Source organism: Anabrus simplex, chromosome 1 (genome assembly GCF_040414725.1).
Source record: "Anabrus simplex isolate iqAnaSimp1 chromosome 1, ASM4041472v1, whole genome shotgun sequence".
Classification (NCBI taxonomy): Eukaryota; Metazoa; Arthropoda; class Insecta; order Orthoptera; family Tettigoniidae; genus Anabrus; species Anabrus simplex.
This window is the reverse complement of record NC_090265.1, coordinates 864,201,232-864,219,142: the sequence shown is the minus strand read 5'-3', so window position 1 is coordinate 864,219,142 and position 17,911 is coordinate 864,201,232. Positions and strand designations below refer to the sequence as shown.

The window sequence follows — 17,911 nt, the reverse complement described above, 5'->3', positions numbered from 1 at the left end:
ACTGTACATCCCTGCATGTTTCAAATAATTGCTGAGACTGCACAGCAGACGACTCACAGAGAGGCCGCTGAACTAAACTTTCTTTCTGGAATCATTTCAACATGATAATACAAATTACAGTAAAACCTTGTTAATTCAAAGTCACTGGGACGCAAAAATCAGACTTTGAATTGCGTAGTTTCAAATTAACCACCAACTCATAATTCAGAAATGCCAAACCCTTGCCGCATCACAAAATATTTTAAGACCCATTACTGCATGCAATTAACCTTGATTCACAGTTTAAACCTTTCTAATGCCATGGAAAAAAAGGATTTCCAAAATGTATTTACAGTATTCAAATAATGCACTTGGATAACTAACTGACAAACATAACCTCATGCAACGAACGAAAAGAAAAGTATGATTCAAAGACGAGGAGAAATCTATGCTGACTTCCCAGTGCAAGTGCTTTATTCATTGGATTACTGTACTGTATGCACTTTAGATGCTCTGCAATTGCACGGAAAGTACCTTATGCCCTTAAAACATCATGATTATAAAACTTTCCTATGTCGAGGAGAGAAAGTCTCTCGCTTCTATCTGCATTACAACACAGTACAGTGACTCTATCCTTGTACGATTTCCTGCCATGGCACTTCTCTTGTAAATCGGAAATGCCAACCCTTGCAGTGTTACAAAGTATTCTCAGTCACATTAATGCATGCAATCACCTTGATTCACAGTTTAAACCTTTCAAATGCCGTGGAAAATACTATTCACAATATGTATCCAACAAGGTGCATTTACAACATTCAAATAATGCACTTGGATAAATCAATGGCAAATATAGCCTAACACAACGAAAGAAAAAACACACGATTCAAAGCCAAGGACAAATTATGCTGGCTTCCCTGGGCAAATTGTTTATTTTTTTGGATTACTGTACTGTTTGCATTTTTTAAATGCCTTGTACCTGTACTGTAAGTGCCGGACGCCCTTAAAACATCGTGGCTTATCGAACTTCCCTATGATGAGGGGAAGAAATCTCTCGCTTCCGTGTGTATTCCAACTCAGTACAATAACCTCCACCCTTGTACGATTTCCCAGCTGGCACTTCTCTCCTTTAAAACCATAAGCTCATTTGGGCTTGGTAATTAAAAAAAAAAAGAAGTTTCATCGGCATTGACAATACTATTCAGTTCATACGAATTGATTATATGAGTCTGTATCTTTCACTCTACCCGTACATACACGATGAAAAATGCTTGCAGGTCAGAAAAAAACATAGGCCTATCAAGTGTTTATATATATATGTTGGATAGTTTTTATTTGTGTACTCAATAGTAAGTTTTCTCGCTCAACACATTATCTTTCCTTGTCCTCTGCAGAAATGCCTAACGAAGTTTTACTGAATAAACTAACCTCCGAAACAAATCATCCACTCTGTGCCATATCTTGAGGTGTACCACATGCTTGCTTAATTTCGGTACATAGTTTTAAAATTAAACAATTGTTTACCTCAGCCTTTATTTCTAATGAGTTCACTACTGCTATCGGCCATGTTATTTACGCATTTATTATGAAAACATGTTCTCTTTCATTTCAAATTTTGCTTATAGAGCACCAGTCGACGAGTATTACTAATCGACTCCGATAATGCCTTCGAGTTTAAATGCTGATGAGAGCGCACGCTAGTGCATATAACAAAAAATCTATACTGAAGATGATCGATCACATTCAACATAATCGCTGAACTGCATAAATATTGATAATGGAAAAAATTACGCGTGCTTAATCGCTCGTAATAACAGATGCATCAGTGATATGGTTCTCGCTGTTAATGAAGGATAATACACAGTTTAACCCATTCGCCTCACATTTAAATACCATAGGAGTTCACAAAGAAATCACATTTAAATATCACTCTACAGCTATCGTCATCACACTATTATTTAGAAAATCATACAAAACCAACCAGTAAATATTCCTTTCTGAAAATTTGCATGCATGATAACAAAGTAATTACCAATGCCGCTATTTTAGTATGTCTGCTGGGTGTGGAACACCTCAAAACATTCTTCTAAGTGAAGAGCTACGCCACACTTTTTGCACTGCCAGCAACTTTCATTTCTTTCACCCCGGCTGTAGCACACAACACACCTTCTTGTGACTTTTGATTTCTTCTCTGTAGGGTGAATACGCATGGGAAAGTGGGCCAATGATTTAGCTTGTAATCTGGTAGGGGTAGCGCTCGCTGAAGGTCGACCTCGAACCGAGTACTCCGGCAACTGAACAGTCTTTAGTAGCTGCTGTGCAATGCTAGTTCTGAAGTCCGTGTAGCTCGTCTTTCTGTCAGCAGCAATCTTGTGATACACAGTGAAGGAATTGAAAATACATATATCTAGGAGGTAAAAGAAATATTTTCCTATACCCTTTCACTGTGCGTCGCATGACGGGGAACAGAGCTGTCACCTGATCCTGAAGGTCAACACCACCCATCCCCTTCTGGTATTCAAGGTCACACTTGGGCTTTATCACTTCTTCGCCAGGGGTTTGTCCTCTCTTTCGTCTCAGTTTGCCTGTCCCTGTCATGTTAGCTGATTTGTAATAATAATAACAATAATCGTATGGCCTCAGCTACCGTGTGCAGTCATTTCAATTTGACGCCATCTGGCTGTCTGCTCATCAATTTCGACGTTCTGTTTTACTCTAGGCCCCCACTAGGTGGCAGACCGAGTAAACCGAAACTCTCTTGGGCATCTATGGCTGAGATTTAATGAATTTTGTCGGGTAAACACCAAATGTGTCACCAGAGATCTTTTACATGCCGACATCATACGACATGGAGTGTCGAATGCTTTTTTCCGCCCTTCAAAAATCCGACTACCTCTGCCGGGTTTGAACCCGCTATCTTGGGATCCGGAGGCCGACACTCTACCGCTGATCCACAGAGGCAGCTAGCTGATTTGTGTTTAGTGGTGAGAAAGCAAACATCCTTGTTATCTTTCCACCTCACACACAAAATACTGTTGGCAACCCACGTCTCATACTCTCCACTTTTTAGTTTCGTCTTACTGATATCGCAAGGCATGTCTTTTTGGTTCTGTCTAACAGTTCCAATTATATTCATCTGCTTGTCGTGTAGCCTTTTGAATAAATCTGGGGAAGAATACCAGTTATCTAAAAACAATGTATGCCCTCGTCCTAACAAGGGTTCACACATGTTGAGCACGTTTGTACTTGCTGGCAGACTTGGATCCGTTACATCATCACCTACGTAAATTTTGAAAGACAGACAGTAGCCAGAACTTGATTCACAAATTTTGTAAATTTTTATTCCAAACCTAGAACGTTTAGACCTATTACACTGGACATATGAAAGGTGGCCTCTGAATTTCATTAGACTTTCATCTAGAGCAATGTCTTGTGAAGGTAAATATAATTCTGAAAATTTGGAGCAGAAATGTTGTATTATAGGCATAATCTTTCTTAGTTTGTCACTACTATTGACTTGTTCATCGTTAACAAAATGTAAAAATCGTGAAATTATAATAAATCTTTCCCTGCTCATGGTTTCACAAAAAATAGGAGTGTTTATACACCTATTTCTACTCCAGTATAACTGTATTCTTGACTTTCGCACTTGTGACATTAGTATAACTAACGCAAAATATGCCCTAATTTCGTCGGGTGTAATCTCAAACCATTTGTCATCGTCTTTCAAATTTTTTCTGTCAGGATTGCTCAACTGGTTTTGCTGCATATGAATTTGTCTCGACAGATATTTTGTCAAATAAAGGGTTCATGTATTCACAAAAAACTGAGAGTTCAGATAGTGGCTGCGTATCAAACTTTTTCAGTAAGTTTTCACTAACCCCACTGTATTCACTAAACTTATGTACAACAGGTTTATTGTCACTTTTTGTACAGTTCCAGTCAGTCAAGTTGATGATGATGATGATGATGCTTGTTGTTTAAAGGGGCCTAACATCGAGGTCATCGGCCCCAGTCAGTCAAGTTAGTCTGTGCCGAGGTACGAGCTCGTTTCAAAAGACTCGGCACACCGTCGTTATTTGCATCACTTTCCGTGTCAACAGAACTAATATACGCATCGCTAGTACTCAAACTAAGGACTTCAGGGTCTATTTCGTCGTCACAAACATCACTGCCTTCAATATCACTCTCTAAAACACTATCTATTAGCTTCCGTATTCCTTCTTCATCAACACCAGCACATCTGCTAGACGCCATGATGGCAACTGACAAGAGCGAAATAATATGAAAAAAGATTCTCTTATCTCTTGTTCCGGAAGTGTATGAGAACCTGGTGAAAGGGGAAAAAACGAAGCCACATGTGTAAACTTCAGCTCAGAATGCATACAAGTGGCATCTGTGGGTTAGTGACTACACTACATGGATTGATGTACAGCTGTGCATCGCCGCGAGCAGAGTTCGTCATTTGATTCATATGCCACAAATAACTATGACGAGCTAGGGTCGTCAAATGATGTGATTGGGTTAATATAAGGATTTTCAAGGGACAGGAAAAAAGCTGTTATTATAACAGAGTTCTCGCTAAATGCCATACTTGCTATAGCGGACTTCTACTGTATAATATTAGTAACAAAAACCCTGAAAACATTTAAGCTGAAATACATACCTTACATTTCTGAGGATACTTTGAAATATCATCACACTTGGGAAATGATGGCCAGTTATTATTAGCAAGGAGGATGCGGCAGGGGCTCAGAGTCATTTTACACATTTCCTGGAACAGAATTGGCAAACACATTGAAATGGCATCACTTTTGATAAGAGTAAATTAAGGATACTGTTATTTGTATTGAAGTGACTTGCCTGTGATGGCAGGTATACCATATCTTCTTCACATTTTGGCATGTAAATAGCACACAGAAATGGTTGAATGACAGCCCAGCATTTGGGAACATGACGTAGACCCTCCCATAACTGAGCCAAGATTTCCTATTAAAAAAACAAAACCAAACAAACCATTGAGGCACCAATATACAAAATTATTTAAAAAAGTTTTTGTCACATGAATTAATATATAAAACAGCACTTTGGATTAATTATAGCAGAATCAGTAATTCCTAGCATTTCTAGGTCCAGTACTCATGGATCATGGTACGGGTGCTTCTACTGTGATTCACAATGGACCTCAGAATCAATTCAAAGCAGCAAAACAAATCCAGATCCCTACAACAAATTTGTAGAAATAGTGCAACCTATACCTACAAGATGGTGGGAGAGTTGATGAAGAGTGCGCTGTATGTGAAGGAAAATGCCAAGGTAAATTTCACAATGACTATGTGCATATTTTTGAAGCAGTTAAAGGCAAGGAAAGAAATGGAACTGCGGTAGACAGGACTGTGATATGCGAGGTAACCTCACTCACACTTCTCATATGTTAGATAAATTCAGTCAGCTCAATAGAAATCTACAATGTTTAACTGAAGAAAATAATTGTATGCAACTATGTACCTATGTTCAATTTCAACAAAGATTTTGAGGACTTCAGGGCTAAGTTCACAGAAATGAAAAAAAAGGTTGGTCAACTGCTAGACCTAGGCCATGTAAATGAGGAACTTGAACAGCTGGGACAATATTATAGAAGAAACAATCTAGAAATTCATGGTGTACGACAGAAGCTAAGTGAAACTGACGAACAAGTTTGTCACATTGTGCTCGGTCTCACCAATGCAATGAATGGTGCCCTAGATAAGAAGAATAATGATTTGGCACATTGAATCCCTACTGGCAAGCCAGAAATGATCTGACCTATCTTAGTTAAATGTGAATAGGAGAAAAAGGAAGAAGTAATTAAATCAAAAAAGAATCAAAAAATTTATATCAATGAAAACCTTACTCCAAGAAACAAGCCTTATACAAGGAGCTAAGGGGTATGTGACCCCGTATATACTACTACCCATGTAAGCGCGTACACTAAGGGAACAATCTTACTCTTTCTCCCGTATTAATACTGAAGGTAGTGATGTTCAGTTATTTTCTAACTGTTGAGTTTGATTCGGTGCCACTAACCATACAGTTTGGGACCCTACTTGCTGATACGGTGCCTTACAGTTACTGTTCATCTCGCATGTCGGCACTATGTAGTCACATTTTTTCGTGACTTAGAGATTATACGTACTGCCACTGGCATGCTGTGAAAATTACTACTGTTACATTTGTGAATATAAGTAAAGCATTTTCTTTTCTGTATGATTGTAAATCTATTTGGATAATACCAGGTACGTAGAATTGTAGTATGTTCGAATAATGCATTTAATAACGTAGTTGGGTTGAATTGATGCACGCAGCTTAATACAGTCTTATTTCATCCAATTTTATGCATAAAATTCAATTAGGATGTCTAAGAAGCAAGAAAAATCTCCAAGAACTCCTCCAAAAAGGAGAGCAACGTTACCTCCTCTACAAAGATCAATTCAGGAGGTTATCACTAGACATGGGAATTATAGGCACGAATAAATTAGAATGCAAACGTATTTAACCAAGCACAAGTGTCATATATCGCAACTCACCGACATAACTGTAGAGCGGCTAGAATACACTTGTGCCTTGTTCAAATACGTTTGAATTCTAACCTATTCGTGCCTCTAATTCCCATCTCTAGTTATCATAAATTGCTAAGAGATATTAAAGAGAGAAGACAATGATGTGTGTATCACTCGTAGCAATATGGAAATTATGACAGAGTTGCAACATTAACGGGGGTAAGAGTTTAATTTAATCTTGTTTCTATGATAAGTTTCTGACATTGTGAGAATCAGCTGAAATGGAAGGAAATTTCGTTATCAAACTAACCTAACCTTGTCTTATGCTAACTTTGGTATGATGATGCTTGTTTATTAAAGGGGCCTAACATCCAGGTCATCGGCCCCTAATGGTACGAAATGAGACGAAATGGAATGACAAATTAAAAGTCCAAAATTCTCCACTGACCAGAATTCAAAACGTGACGAAGAATGAATGGAGATGAATTTAAAACAATCAGTGGATGCGACCCGCAATGCCTTACATTCGCAGAAACTGATGTAAAACAATGGGATTACTGACCAAGGGACTGCTGCTATAGCATAACACTGAATCGATGATGCTTGCAGTCTAAAGGGGGTCCAAAATCCAAGTTATCAGCCCCTCAGAACGGTACTTATCGCTAGGAAAGTAGAACCATGGTATTTGTCACATTGCAGTACTAATCAAAAGTAGCAGAGACTCGCGGTATTCCACACATTATGGTACTACTCACAGGTTATGAAATTCAACATATTATCATCCCATGGTCCTGCTCACATGGTGGTACTAATCACAAGTACTGCAAAAGCCGACTGCACGGTGCTCCTGTGTGCTACTAATCACAAACCTATTTGGTACTACGCGCAAGTAAAAGCGACCCATGATGTTCTCCGCGTGGTGGTACTAATCACAAGTAGTTTCATGGTTACAAGACAATCATCCCTTGGTTGCCCTTTTTAGTCACCTCTTACAACATGCAGGGGATACCGTGGGTGTATTCTTCGTCTGCGTCTCCCACCCACAGGGGGCTGTGTGTTTGGTCCGCGAGAGGTATTTTATTTCCGGCAAGCCGGTTAGGACCCCCCTATCCACCACCTGGGACGCACCACGTGGGAGTATCACCTCTCTCCCTGCCACGCCAGCGTAGTAGGTTCATGGTAACTTCGGTATGGTGTGCAGACTTAGCCTTTGTGTATTATTATTGATTTACGGCATACATGCATGTAATACAGTATATTTCCTTGTGTGTATTATTACAGTGTGGTTTCATTTCAGTCTGACAAATAATAGCAAAGGGAAGACATTAAGCAATTTCTGGAACTTTTGAAAATCACACTACAAAGATTTTATTAAATAAATTGCATCATTCAAGACGTATCCCTCCCTTCAAAAATATGGTTTTAGTAATGTGCGTATCAAAATAAAGGCAGAAAATTTCTAGTTAGTTTTTCCTTATGAGTGCAATATAAAGAGTGCAGAATATCAATATGGTTGTGTTATGCTGACTGTAGCTTCTGATCCATGTTGTGTGTCATAGCTAAGTCCTCATAATTTTAGCTCTGATGATGTGTTGTTTCCATCCTTATATAATGATAATGATTATGATGATGGCGACCAGGGGCGCACTCAGAAATTAATATCAGGGAAATGGAGTATGCAAGTATAGACTGCCTTACGTAGTAACTCGCTCTAACTACCCATAGGAGGGGAGGGGGATGACAAATCAGATGTTTTGGGGGCGAGGATATATCCCGTGAATTCCCTCAACTATTATCATAATTATTATAATAATCTATTTATTTTAATTAGATTAAATAGATGTTCAATTGTTATCATAATTATAATAATAATCTGTTTATTTTTATTTTAATCAAGTCATTGAAATTGTGAAATACTTTTGCTGAAGAAGATATGTTCTCGAAACATGTACAATTAATTAACATATATTAAATAGTTTTTTGATTGGTATTGGCAAGGCAGATTATTTATCTCCTTTTTTTTTTCCAGCACAGTAAGTTTATCACTGCAAGTAGTCAATACGAACCAATATAGGTCATTAATATGGTCAAGTTTATGGATCTCGACAATGTTGTGAGATGAGTAGCAGACAATTGTACGATGGTAAATGGGATAACAAGTCAGGTTATAAATTTCACCAAGAGGAAAAGTACTATGTTTTAATTACTGTGTTGACGGGGTGATAGTACCTCATGGGGATCGCTGTAAGTACTTAGGGCTTAATATAACGAAAGATCTTCATTGGGATGATCACAATAATAAGGTTGTAAATAAAGGTTAAAGATATCTTCACTTAGTTATGAGGGTATTTAGGGGTTGTAGTAAGGATGTAAAGGAGAGAGCGAATAAGTCTATGGTAAGACCCCAATTAGACTATGGACCCTCACCAGGATTACTTGATACATGGACTGCAAAGGAAAGCAGCATGATTTGACAAAAGAGTAGTGGTTCAAAAATGTAGTAAACTTTGGGCTGGTGAGACTTGGGAGTAAAGAGACAAGCTGTTTGACTAAGCAGTATGTTCTGAGCTGTCAGTGGAGAGATGGAGTGGAATGACATTAATAGACAAATAAGCCTGAGTGGAGCTTTTAAAGGTAGGAGCTGAATAGATACTGGACTATGAAGGCCTAATGTATGGATGATTACTAACAGTGATACTGATAACATGAGTGCAATGAAAGGCAGAAGCAGAGGTCACAGGCATGATTTAGATGCTGTAGATGTAACAATAAAGGGAACTCTATAAGCTGAATATGAAGATAAAATTGGGGTTCAAGGAGAAAAATTTGGGCAAATATTAATTTACAGGAAGAGGAATTAGGGACTAAAGTAATTTAACAGGAAAATGTTTGATAAATATCCAAGTTCTCTGAAATCATTTGAAGTACAACTGAGCAACCATCCTCTATTAACACTAACCAGGGGGAAAAAGTGGAAGGGGCCCAACACTTCAAAAAATGAAGGTATCAAAGAGAAAAAAGCTATGGCCACAAAGGGAGTGAAAATGAAAGACTCCCTAGGCCTCGATAATACTGTCGGGGTCGGAGAAAAACAAGAATTGACCAAAGGAGATAGGATAGGATAAATGAAAATGAGGAACCTGGCACAAGTAAGTGGAAGCAATACCAGGACTTAGCTAAGGGCCACATGGTCGCCAATCCACGTTCCCAAGTTGAGAGCCCCGGTTACGTTACACAAGCTGACCACCGCCAGTTCACTTGTAGGCACCATCAAATGCTATTAGGTATATTCATAAGGGTGTAAGGAAGGAGTGAAGGTACAAAAATACTGGATTTTTGTACTATGACCTGACATATATGACACTGAAGAGTATACTATATATGATTACGAGAACACATGGCGACCATGTTTACTTGGTGTCTGAGGGTTGATGAAAAGAAAAAAACAAGATGACATCCAGAAGGAAGCATGTGAAGGAAGTAAAAAGCTTTCAGGTCACAATGTCCAATACAAAATATCCAGTGTCCAACAATCACCACTATAAAAATGCCCAATACAGAATGTCCACTAAGAGAAAGTATGTATGTTTCAAATGTCTGAATAAATTGGTCCAAGCATAAAAATGTCCATAAATGATTTTTCTTTTATTCCTATTGTTGATGTTACTACAATGGAAATCACACGTGGCATTTCAAAATTTGGATTGAATTATGGCTAGAGTAATAAAATTGTCTCATTGGGTATTCAGCCCGAAAGCTGGTTTGATCCTCCACAGTTCCACCAACAGCTGTCACAGATAGCCTAGGCATCACTGAAGAGGCATACTAGGGAAATGAGGAGTGAGATAGTTTCCCTTTGCTTTCCTCACCGAGCCAGAAGTTGCTATTATATATCAGTCTGACAAGCCCACTGAAATGCATGCACTAACTGACCCTATGAGTGACATTTTTACACCATTCATAACAGGGACTGGCTGCATAAGGAATGTTATTTCTAGTATCAAACTTACCTCGGTTACTTTCGTATTGTCAAAGCCAAGGATGAGACTGAGACAGGTCAATGAAAGTAACAAATTTATTCTAGCCCATACCAGAAGACATAGTGCACTGTAAACACTATATCTCGCCAGCAAAGGCAAAAAATTGTCTCAAGAAACAAAAATATTTTAGTAAAGGATGGGTATATGTACCGTTATCACTCACGGATCAGAGATTCAATTAAATTTTATAGGAGCTGAATAGATACTGGACGATGTAGGCCTAATGCATGGATGATTACTAACAGTGATACTGATAACATGATTGCAATGAAAGGCAGAAGCAGAGGTCACAGGCATGATTTAGATGCTGTAGATGTAACAATAAAGGGAACTCTATAAGCTGTCAAACAAAGAGGAATGGAATATACAAATGATGTTCTGCAAAGAGTTGTATGTGATGTGACAGAAAATGTGGGGAGTGAATAAGTCCTTATAAAGTTGCCCGATAGGAACCGCTTCATCCGAACTGTTAACAGAGAACAAAACAGGAACTGACCACAGAACATTCAGGATCTAAGAGATCTCCACATAGTTCCACCTTACAACCAGACATTACATGGACAATCTCTAATAACCATTGACATGGGAAATGAGCAATTGGATGATGAATAAAATATCATAAAAAAGTAGTTAGTGGGACGTAAAAGCAATAACATTATTATTATTATTATGATGAGTGGGTTCCCATCAAACACTTCTATCTCCCCTGCATGTAATATGAGGTAAGATTCTGCTTTTTAAATAATGTGCTTTCTCTTGTACTATTACTGCAGTTATAATAGTCCGTTTCCTTCAAATATTCTTCACTGGTGCTGACCAACTCCTGTTCTTCCAATAACTTTTAGTCTATTTTCATTCTGCCCACCAAGACTAGGGAGTAATCCCTGCTCTTCCCTTCACCCACTCAACTACTGTATATACCTGCCAGGGTTTTGCAATCATTTTGCTCGACTATGGTATGGAATGTTCTCCTGTCTCAGACAAAACTCCTACCCCCTATAGATTTTCAACAGGCTGTCAGAAGTAAGTTTGTAAATATGTAAATAAGCTGTATAATTATGTTACAGTAAAAGGTCAGTATGCAAGTTGTGAGTATAGGTGTGGTTGAGGGAGAGAATGCGAGAAGAGCAAGCAAGGTGTAATAAATCGATTAGGGCCTATAAAAAGAAAGAAAGAAAGAAAGAAAGAAAAAAAACAACCAAAACAAAAAACAAATAATGAACAAAGTCATTTTCTGTGACATTAGATTATAAGGTCTTATATTATATTCAGGAAAGTGTAGCAATGTAGGACTGTTGTATATATGAGACGTTTCTTTTATATTGTCATCCGTAATGTAGCCTAGATTGAGGAAATAATATAGTTTACAATTTGCTTTACGTTGCACTGACAGAGATAGGTCTTTTGGCAACGGGATAGGAAAGGGTAGAAGCGGGATGGAAGCAACTAGCATTTGCCTGGCATGAAAATGGGAAACCACGGAAAACCATCTTCAAGGCTGCTGACACTATGGTTCGAACCCACTATCTGCCGAATTCAAGTTGACAGCTATGTGACCCACACCACACAGCCACTCGCTCAATAGGAAATAAGTAATACTATACCGCTATTTGATCCTGTGTAGATAGCCCTCCAGCCAATTCAAGAGAAGTAGATGAATATGGAAGTTTGACTCCAAAACATGTTGTACGATTGAGTCGTTCGCACTTGGCAGGTCTACGACAGTAAGCTCGCTTATCATCTGGAGGAGGTAGTATTGAATCACCAGGTAAAAACCTTTCAAACATGTATACAGGTGGACCATCCAGAACAGATGATCCGATTGGTTTATCCTTAATTCGGATTCTAAGGGATCCATGAGTGGTGCTGATCGTCGGAGATTCTTTCGTTGTTGTTTCCTCTTTAGTTTCGAAGTCACTGCTGTTGATGGTTGTGGGGATTTCTGTTGTTACTAAACTTGCTTCCGCTCCCAAGACCAGAACTGAATTTACGAGCAGTAATAAAAGTGGCAAATTCAGAGTTAATGCAGATCGATAAGTAGGCATTTTGACGGAGGTTCTGAAAAAAAAAAAACATTATTGAGATATACTTTTATTCTGGCCGAGCATCTTACATCTAATACAAATTTGTACGAAAACATTTTTGCAAATACGGGCTATTAAGAAACTGACGTTTCTGCTTGTCTCCAAATTACTCTGCAGTTAACAACGTACCTCTTAATTTTTGCTGTGGTTCACGACTTGTCCGCACCGTGCGAGAATTCTCTTCATCCATAATAGGTCTACTCCCTAAGCGCAGCGAAGATTCCGAACAAAGCGTTTGGTGCCGGACCACCCGCATTTTGAAAGCAGACCACCCACGAAGACACCGTCTAGGCATGGCATGCTTCGGCAAGCTTCGTATAGAATGTGAGTAGTTCACAATTTCCAACACAGAGTGCATGTTGGTCGTTATATCGAAAATATTAATCACACACTCGCTCACACAATTCGAGTTATCGATTCGTTTGATCAAAGAATGCCGATATCGCAGAAAATCACTTTCACTTTCATATACACTGATCGCCGTACTGTAGCTCTGTTTTATCAGAAGCATTTTGCTTTGCGTAAAAATGTAAACGTACTTCGTGTCATGCATACACTTTTAGTTGTAGAATTCTGTGTTAAATTATTGTACCACCTGTGGAATACCGACACTCTCATGTGGTTGATTTCTGGATGAAAGTAATTATTGTGGATGTTTTTGAATAAAAATCAGCTGTTATAGTTTGAATGTTATGACAGCTGACTTTTGCTTTGATTGACGAATGTAATGGATCTTATATTTTACACAAATAAATTTACCAGAGCATGTTGCCTATTGTCACTGAAATGCATGTGTACCCCAGTACATACCCCTATGCCGAAGATATGTCATCATTAGCATGCATAAATTATTTTGAGCAGGTGAAATAACATCTGCTCTGGATTACTGTAAGCTGATAATACTTAAAGTCTGTCACTGTAGAACAAAATCACTTTTGTCTTCAACTTGCATTAGGATAGTGTGTTCAAAATTAGTATTTATGTTAATGGTATCCCTTCGTGTTTCTTGGATGAAGTTTTTGTATGTGTAATTATTGCAAGTGTTTCATAAATCATTTTCAGATCAGGCAAAATGACTAATGAATGGTGGAGTGGTGCCTTTGCAGTAGGCGTCTTTCTTCTTTCATGGATTACTACATTTACTGTTTGTTCTGGACAAACATACACATTGGAACAAGAGTGGAGAATAATGTGCCCCAGAATCTACCTGAATGTATTCACTGGATATGCTCCAAGAGGAAATGAAACTGCTGGCGTGTATTCTAAAAAAGAGTCTGCTACTTCCTTGGAGCGATGTATATATACTTGTTGCAATGAAGATCTGTGCAATGTGGTATTCATGCATGATAAAACTTGTTTCCATGTAAGTAAAAAATGGTATTCTGTGTGTTATGAATTAGGTTCTGATAAACATATCATTATCTGCTTTGATGACTACTTTTTTTTTAGATCGAATGCTACAGCAATGAGTTGTGTTTGCCATTATTCCGTCCAGAGCCGCAGTTTGGGGAACATGTTCAAATGGTCCTCGTCCAACCGTTGTCTCCTGTAGTCTCATGGACTGAGGTTCTTGATCAACTCCAAGCAGATGATTATAGAGGGTATGCAGTTCTTAATTCTCTCAGCATTATGAATGCAGATAATTAATTCACTTCTAATATTTCAAATTTCACTCTGTAATAATGCTAATGGTGTTATTAACTCTGTTATTTTGTAACTTACTGCGTAATAACTTTATAATGCATATCTATTAAATGGAAGCTAAATAAGAAGAACGTAGGTAGATAGAGCTACTTACCATGACTAGGATACACATTTTACAATTTGCTTTATATCGCACCGACACATAGGTTTTATGGTGACGATGGGATAGGAAAGGGCTAGAAGTGGGAAGGAAGCAACCATGGCCTTAATTAAGGTACAGACCCAGCATTTGCCTAGTGTGAATATAGGAAATTGCAGATCTTCTGACTGTTGGCTATGTGACCCAAACTGTGCTGCTACCTGCTCAGTGACTAGGATACAAAAGATAGCCACATAGTTCATTGAAATTCAACTTAAGAAATATTTCATCTCATCTTACATTGAGGCCGGATTCCAGCAAAAGCTTAAAACATCTGCTGTCTCTGTGGATCTCGCTGCTGCCTTTGATACCGTATGGAAGGAAGGATTGATTTATAAATTACTCAGAGCTATACCCTGCAGAACGATTGCACAGCTTATCAGCAGCATGCACAGCGATGGGAAATTCCAGGTTTGTTTAGATGAAAAGAAGAGCTCAGTGAGAAAACTGCTAATGGTTTGCCCCAGGGATCAGTTTTGTCAACACTACTGTTTAATCCGTACATCTCTGATCTTCCAGAAACAATATCCAGAAAGTTCTGCTATGCTGATGACTTGATCCTGGCCACACAACACAGCATCTTTGAGAAAACTGAAGACATTTTGACTAAGGACTTACCCACCCTGGCAGAATATTTCAGAAAATGGAGACTTAGACCCAGTACAGTCGAGATGGAGGTTTGTTGCTTCCATTTGATTAACTGGGTTTCTAACTTAAAACTATATATTACCTTCTTCAGTCGAGTACTTATTCACAATAGGTGTCCAAAATATCTTGATGTTATCTTGGACCGGACTTTATCATTCAAGCAACATCTTTTGAATTTGTCGAAGAAACTGAAAACCCGAAACAATATTATTCAGAAGCTAACTGGTAGGCCTACTACTTGTGGATCTACTGCAGACATCCTGCGCTCTTCAGCTTTAGCACTGGTTTTCTCTACTTCTGACTATTGTGCTCCAGTGTGTGGCCCGTATACAAAGTATATTGACCCACAATTGAATACCAGCATGCGTCTTATATCTGGCACCGTCAAATCAACTCAGGCCACTGGCTCCCACTGTTGTCTGGAATAATGCCACCTGACTTATTATGAACATCTAGTGCTCTTGTTTGAGAGTACAACAATATCTGCAAGAATCCTCTGCTACCTGTTCTAGATGATATACCAGCTCTTAGTCTCCAAAGACTGAAATCACAACATCTACCCCATTTGTGATGCTGCTCTGAAGACGTCCACCAATTTAAGTGGTTTGGAGGAGTGGAAAGACTGGTTTAATAACTCCACTGACTTGCCCATGCATAATAAATTCAGAGTAGAAAAAAAAAAATTGCTAACAGATCACAACTGCGGCATACAACTTGGACCAGACTAAACAGGATCAGGACAGGACATGGAAGGTGCAGGGATTCTCTCTGCAAGTGGAACCTTGTACCATCTCCAGAATGTGATTGTGGAGCTCCTTGCCAGACCATTCTCCATATACAACTCTCAGTTAACTGAAATCCTAACACTACCAGTGCCTCTGTTTGGTTCTGTAACTTAAGAAATTCTGGTTTGTAACTGTCACTAATTAACACATGGAAAAGTCTGAACACGTTAAAACATAAGGACATGACCGTCAAAGATGGACACTTCAAACCACCTCTCTTCACTAGATTAAAATACACCCTCATTTCCCTTTCACTATCCACAAGCATTTCATTTTCAGTCTGCAACATTTCAAAGCAGACATCACACTTTGTACATAATATTTCAATCACTTGTAAACTGGTGTAGCTAGCAATGCAGACCAAAATCCACAGTGTTTCAAGCAAAACTGTGATGTGAACTACTACTTCTAACACAGGCTGTAACGCATCTAAATTATCAATACTTCCTTCATGGCTGTTGTTATAATCATTACGAGCAAAGATTTTCGAAGAAAATTCACCAAGTTTTACGGACCTCATCTCCAATACCGTACACCTAATCCTTTGAGCTTTCTTTCAGACTCAAGAATTTGTTCCACAGAAGTATTATAAGTGCAACCACTCAATCTCCTGTAGACACCAAATCTTCCCTCTAAACTATCAGTCTGCAATTTGCACAGTTCTGTGGTAAGTGTGCGTGTCAATCTTCCTTCTCTTTATGACATGTATCATAAGTCTATGTATGTTTTTTTAAACATGTAAGGAACAGGGGCGTATTCTCCTTGAATGCAAGGCATTCACTGCATGCGTTATGATAACACAAAGAACTGTCTGATGTACGATTTTAGGTTGTTTTAAGTCAAATATTAACGATTTCATCTCTCAGAAGTTCAAGAGGTCCGCGCAACTGTACTAGTTCCGTTGCTTGACTACGTGTGGTGCTGGTGTAGTCTCGCCGTCTACTACTCTCTAGGAAGAAAGAGACAGCATGGCGCAGTTAAGGATGTAAGGCATTCAATCTTAAAATTGCATTCGGTGGCAGACGTAGTTCTGAAATCCTCCGAACGATGTCGCTGCATTTGAAACTTGGTCAGAATTTGTCACCCCATACCCGTGCTACCGTCTGCCATCTGTTAGCAACTTGGAGAAAGTCGGCATCTTTACAGCGAACGGGACCCACAGATTATCCCCCAGCGAGAACCCAACGTGACGAAACTGACCAATGCCACTGAGGTGACTTTCCTCCAGTGCTTCAGTTGTGGCTAACTAGTGAGTTAACTTATTGTGTGTTTTGCTGATTAGTGAGTTCATTCTGTGTGTGCTGTTCCTATGCTATTCGTCATTTTCGGTCTTTTATTATATTTTGCGCTTATTGTGGTATTAACGATGGATGAGTCTAAAACGGATATAATTGTAAATCAGTTTACTGGCCGTTCGTTTGATGAAAAGATTCAAATAGTTCAACCCGGGAGACCTCTACCTTCCGTATATTTCTTCTTTACCGGGCGAGTTGGCCGTGCGTGTAGAGGCGCGCGGCTGTGAGCTTGCATCCGGGAGATAGTAGGTTCGAATCCCACTATCGGCAGCCCTGAAGATGGTTTTCCGTGGTTTCCCATTTTCACACCAGGCAAATGCTGGGGCTGTACCTTAATTAAGGCCACGGCCGCTTCCTTCCAACTCCTAGGCCTTTCCTATCCCATCGTCGCAATAAGACCTATCTGTGTCGGTGCGACGTAAAGGCCGTAGCAAAAAAATTATTCTTCTTCTCCTTCTTCTTAATCTCCTTACCATCCAGGGTTGGCTTTTCGGACTCAGCGAGGGATCCCACCTGTACCGCCTCAAGGGCAGTGTCCTAGAGCTTCAGACTCTGCGTCGGGGACAAAACTGGGGAGGATGACCAGTACCTCGCCCAGGTGGCCTCACCTGCTATGCTGAACAGGGGCCTTGCGGGGGATGGGAATATTGGAAGGGATAGACAAGGAAGAGGGAAGGAAGCGGCCGTGGCCTGAAGTTAGG

General features: G+C 39.2%; 2 protein-coding genes across 4 annotated transcripts in view; one reads left to right on the top strand and one right to left on the bottom strand.

The window, feature by feature from the left end:
* Nucleotides 1-17,911, bottom strand: part of smo (smoothened) — a 161,277-nt gene that overhangs the window by 101,876 nt on the left and 41,490 nt on the right. The window contains exons 1-4 of one of the 2 annotated variants that reach the window (XM_067136471.2): nucleotides 12,769-12,939; nucleotides 12,160-12,613; nucleotides 4,840-4,965; nucleotides 4,643-4,750 (exon numbers count right to left, since the gene is read on the bottom strand). In XM_067136471.2, the coding sequence (XP_066992572.2) occupies nucleotides 4,643-4,750; nucleotides 4,840-4,965; nucleotides 12,160-12,600 (675 nt within the window). In that variant the 5' untranslated portion in view covers nucleotides 12,601-12,613; nucleotides 12,769-12,939. Of the gene's footprint in view, nucleotides 1-4,642; nucleotides 4,751-4,839; nucleotides 4,966-12,159; nucleotides 12,614-12,768; nucleotides 12,940-17,911 lie in introns of those variants that run through there. The other variant, XM_067136472.2, reaches the window with a different exon arrangement.
* LOC136857652 (dyslexia-associated protein KIAA0319-like protein) overlaps nucleotides 13,091-17,911 on the top strand; it is a 221,070-nt gene continuing 216,249 nt past the window's right edge. For both annotated transcript variants that reach the window (XM_067136474.2, XM_068225261.1), the window contains exons 1-3: nucleotides 13,091-13,278; nucleotides 13,702-14,002; nucleotides 14,089-14,240. In XM_067136474.2, the coding sequence (XP_066992575.2) occupies nucleotides 13,712-14,002; nucleotides 14,089-14,240 (443 nt within the window). In that variant the 5' untranslated portion in view covers nucleotides 13,091-13,278; nucleotides 13,702-13,711. The remainder of the gene's footprint in view (nucleotides 13,279-13,701; nucleotides 14,003-14,088; nucleotides 14,241-17,911) is intronic.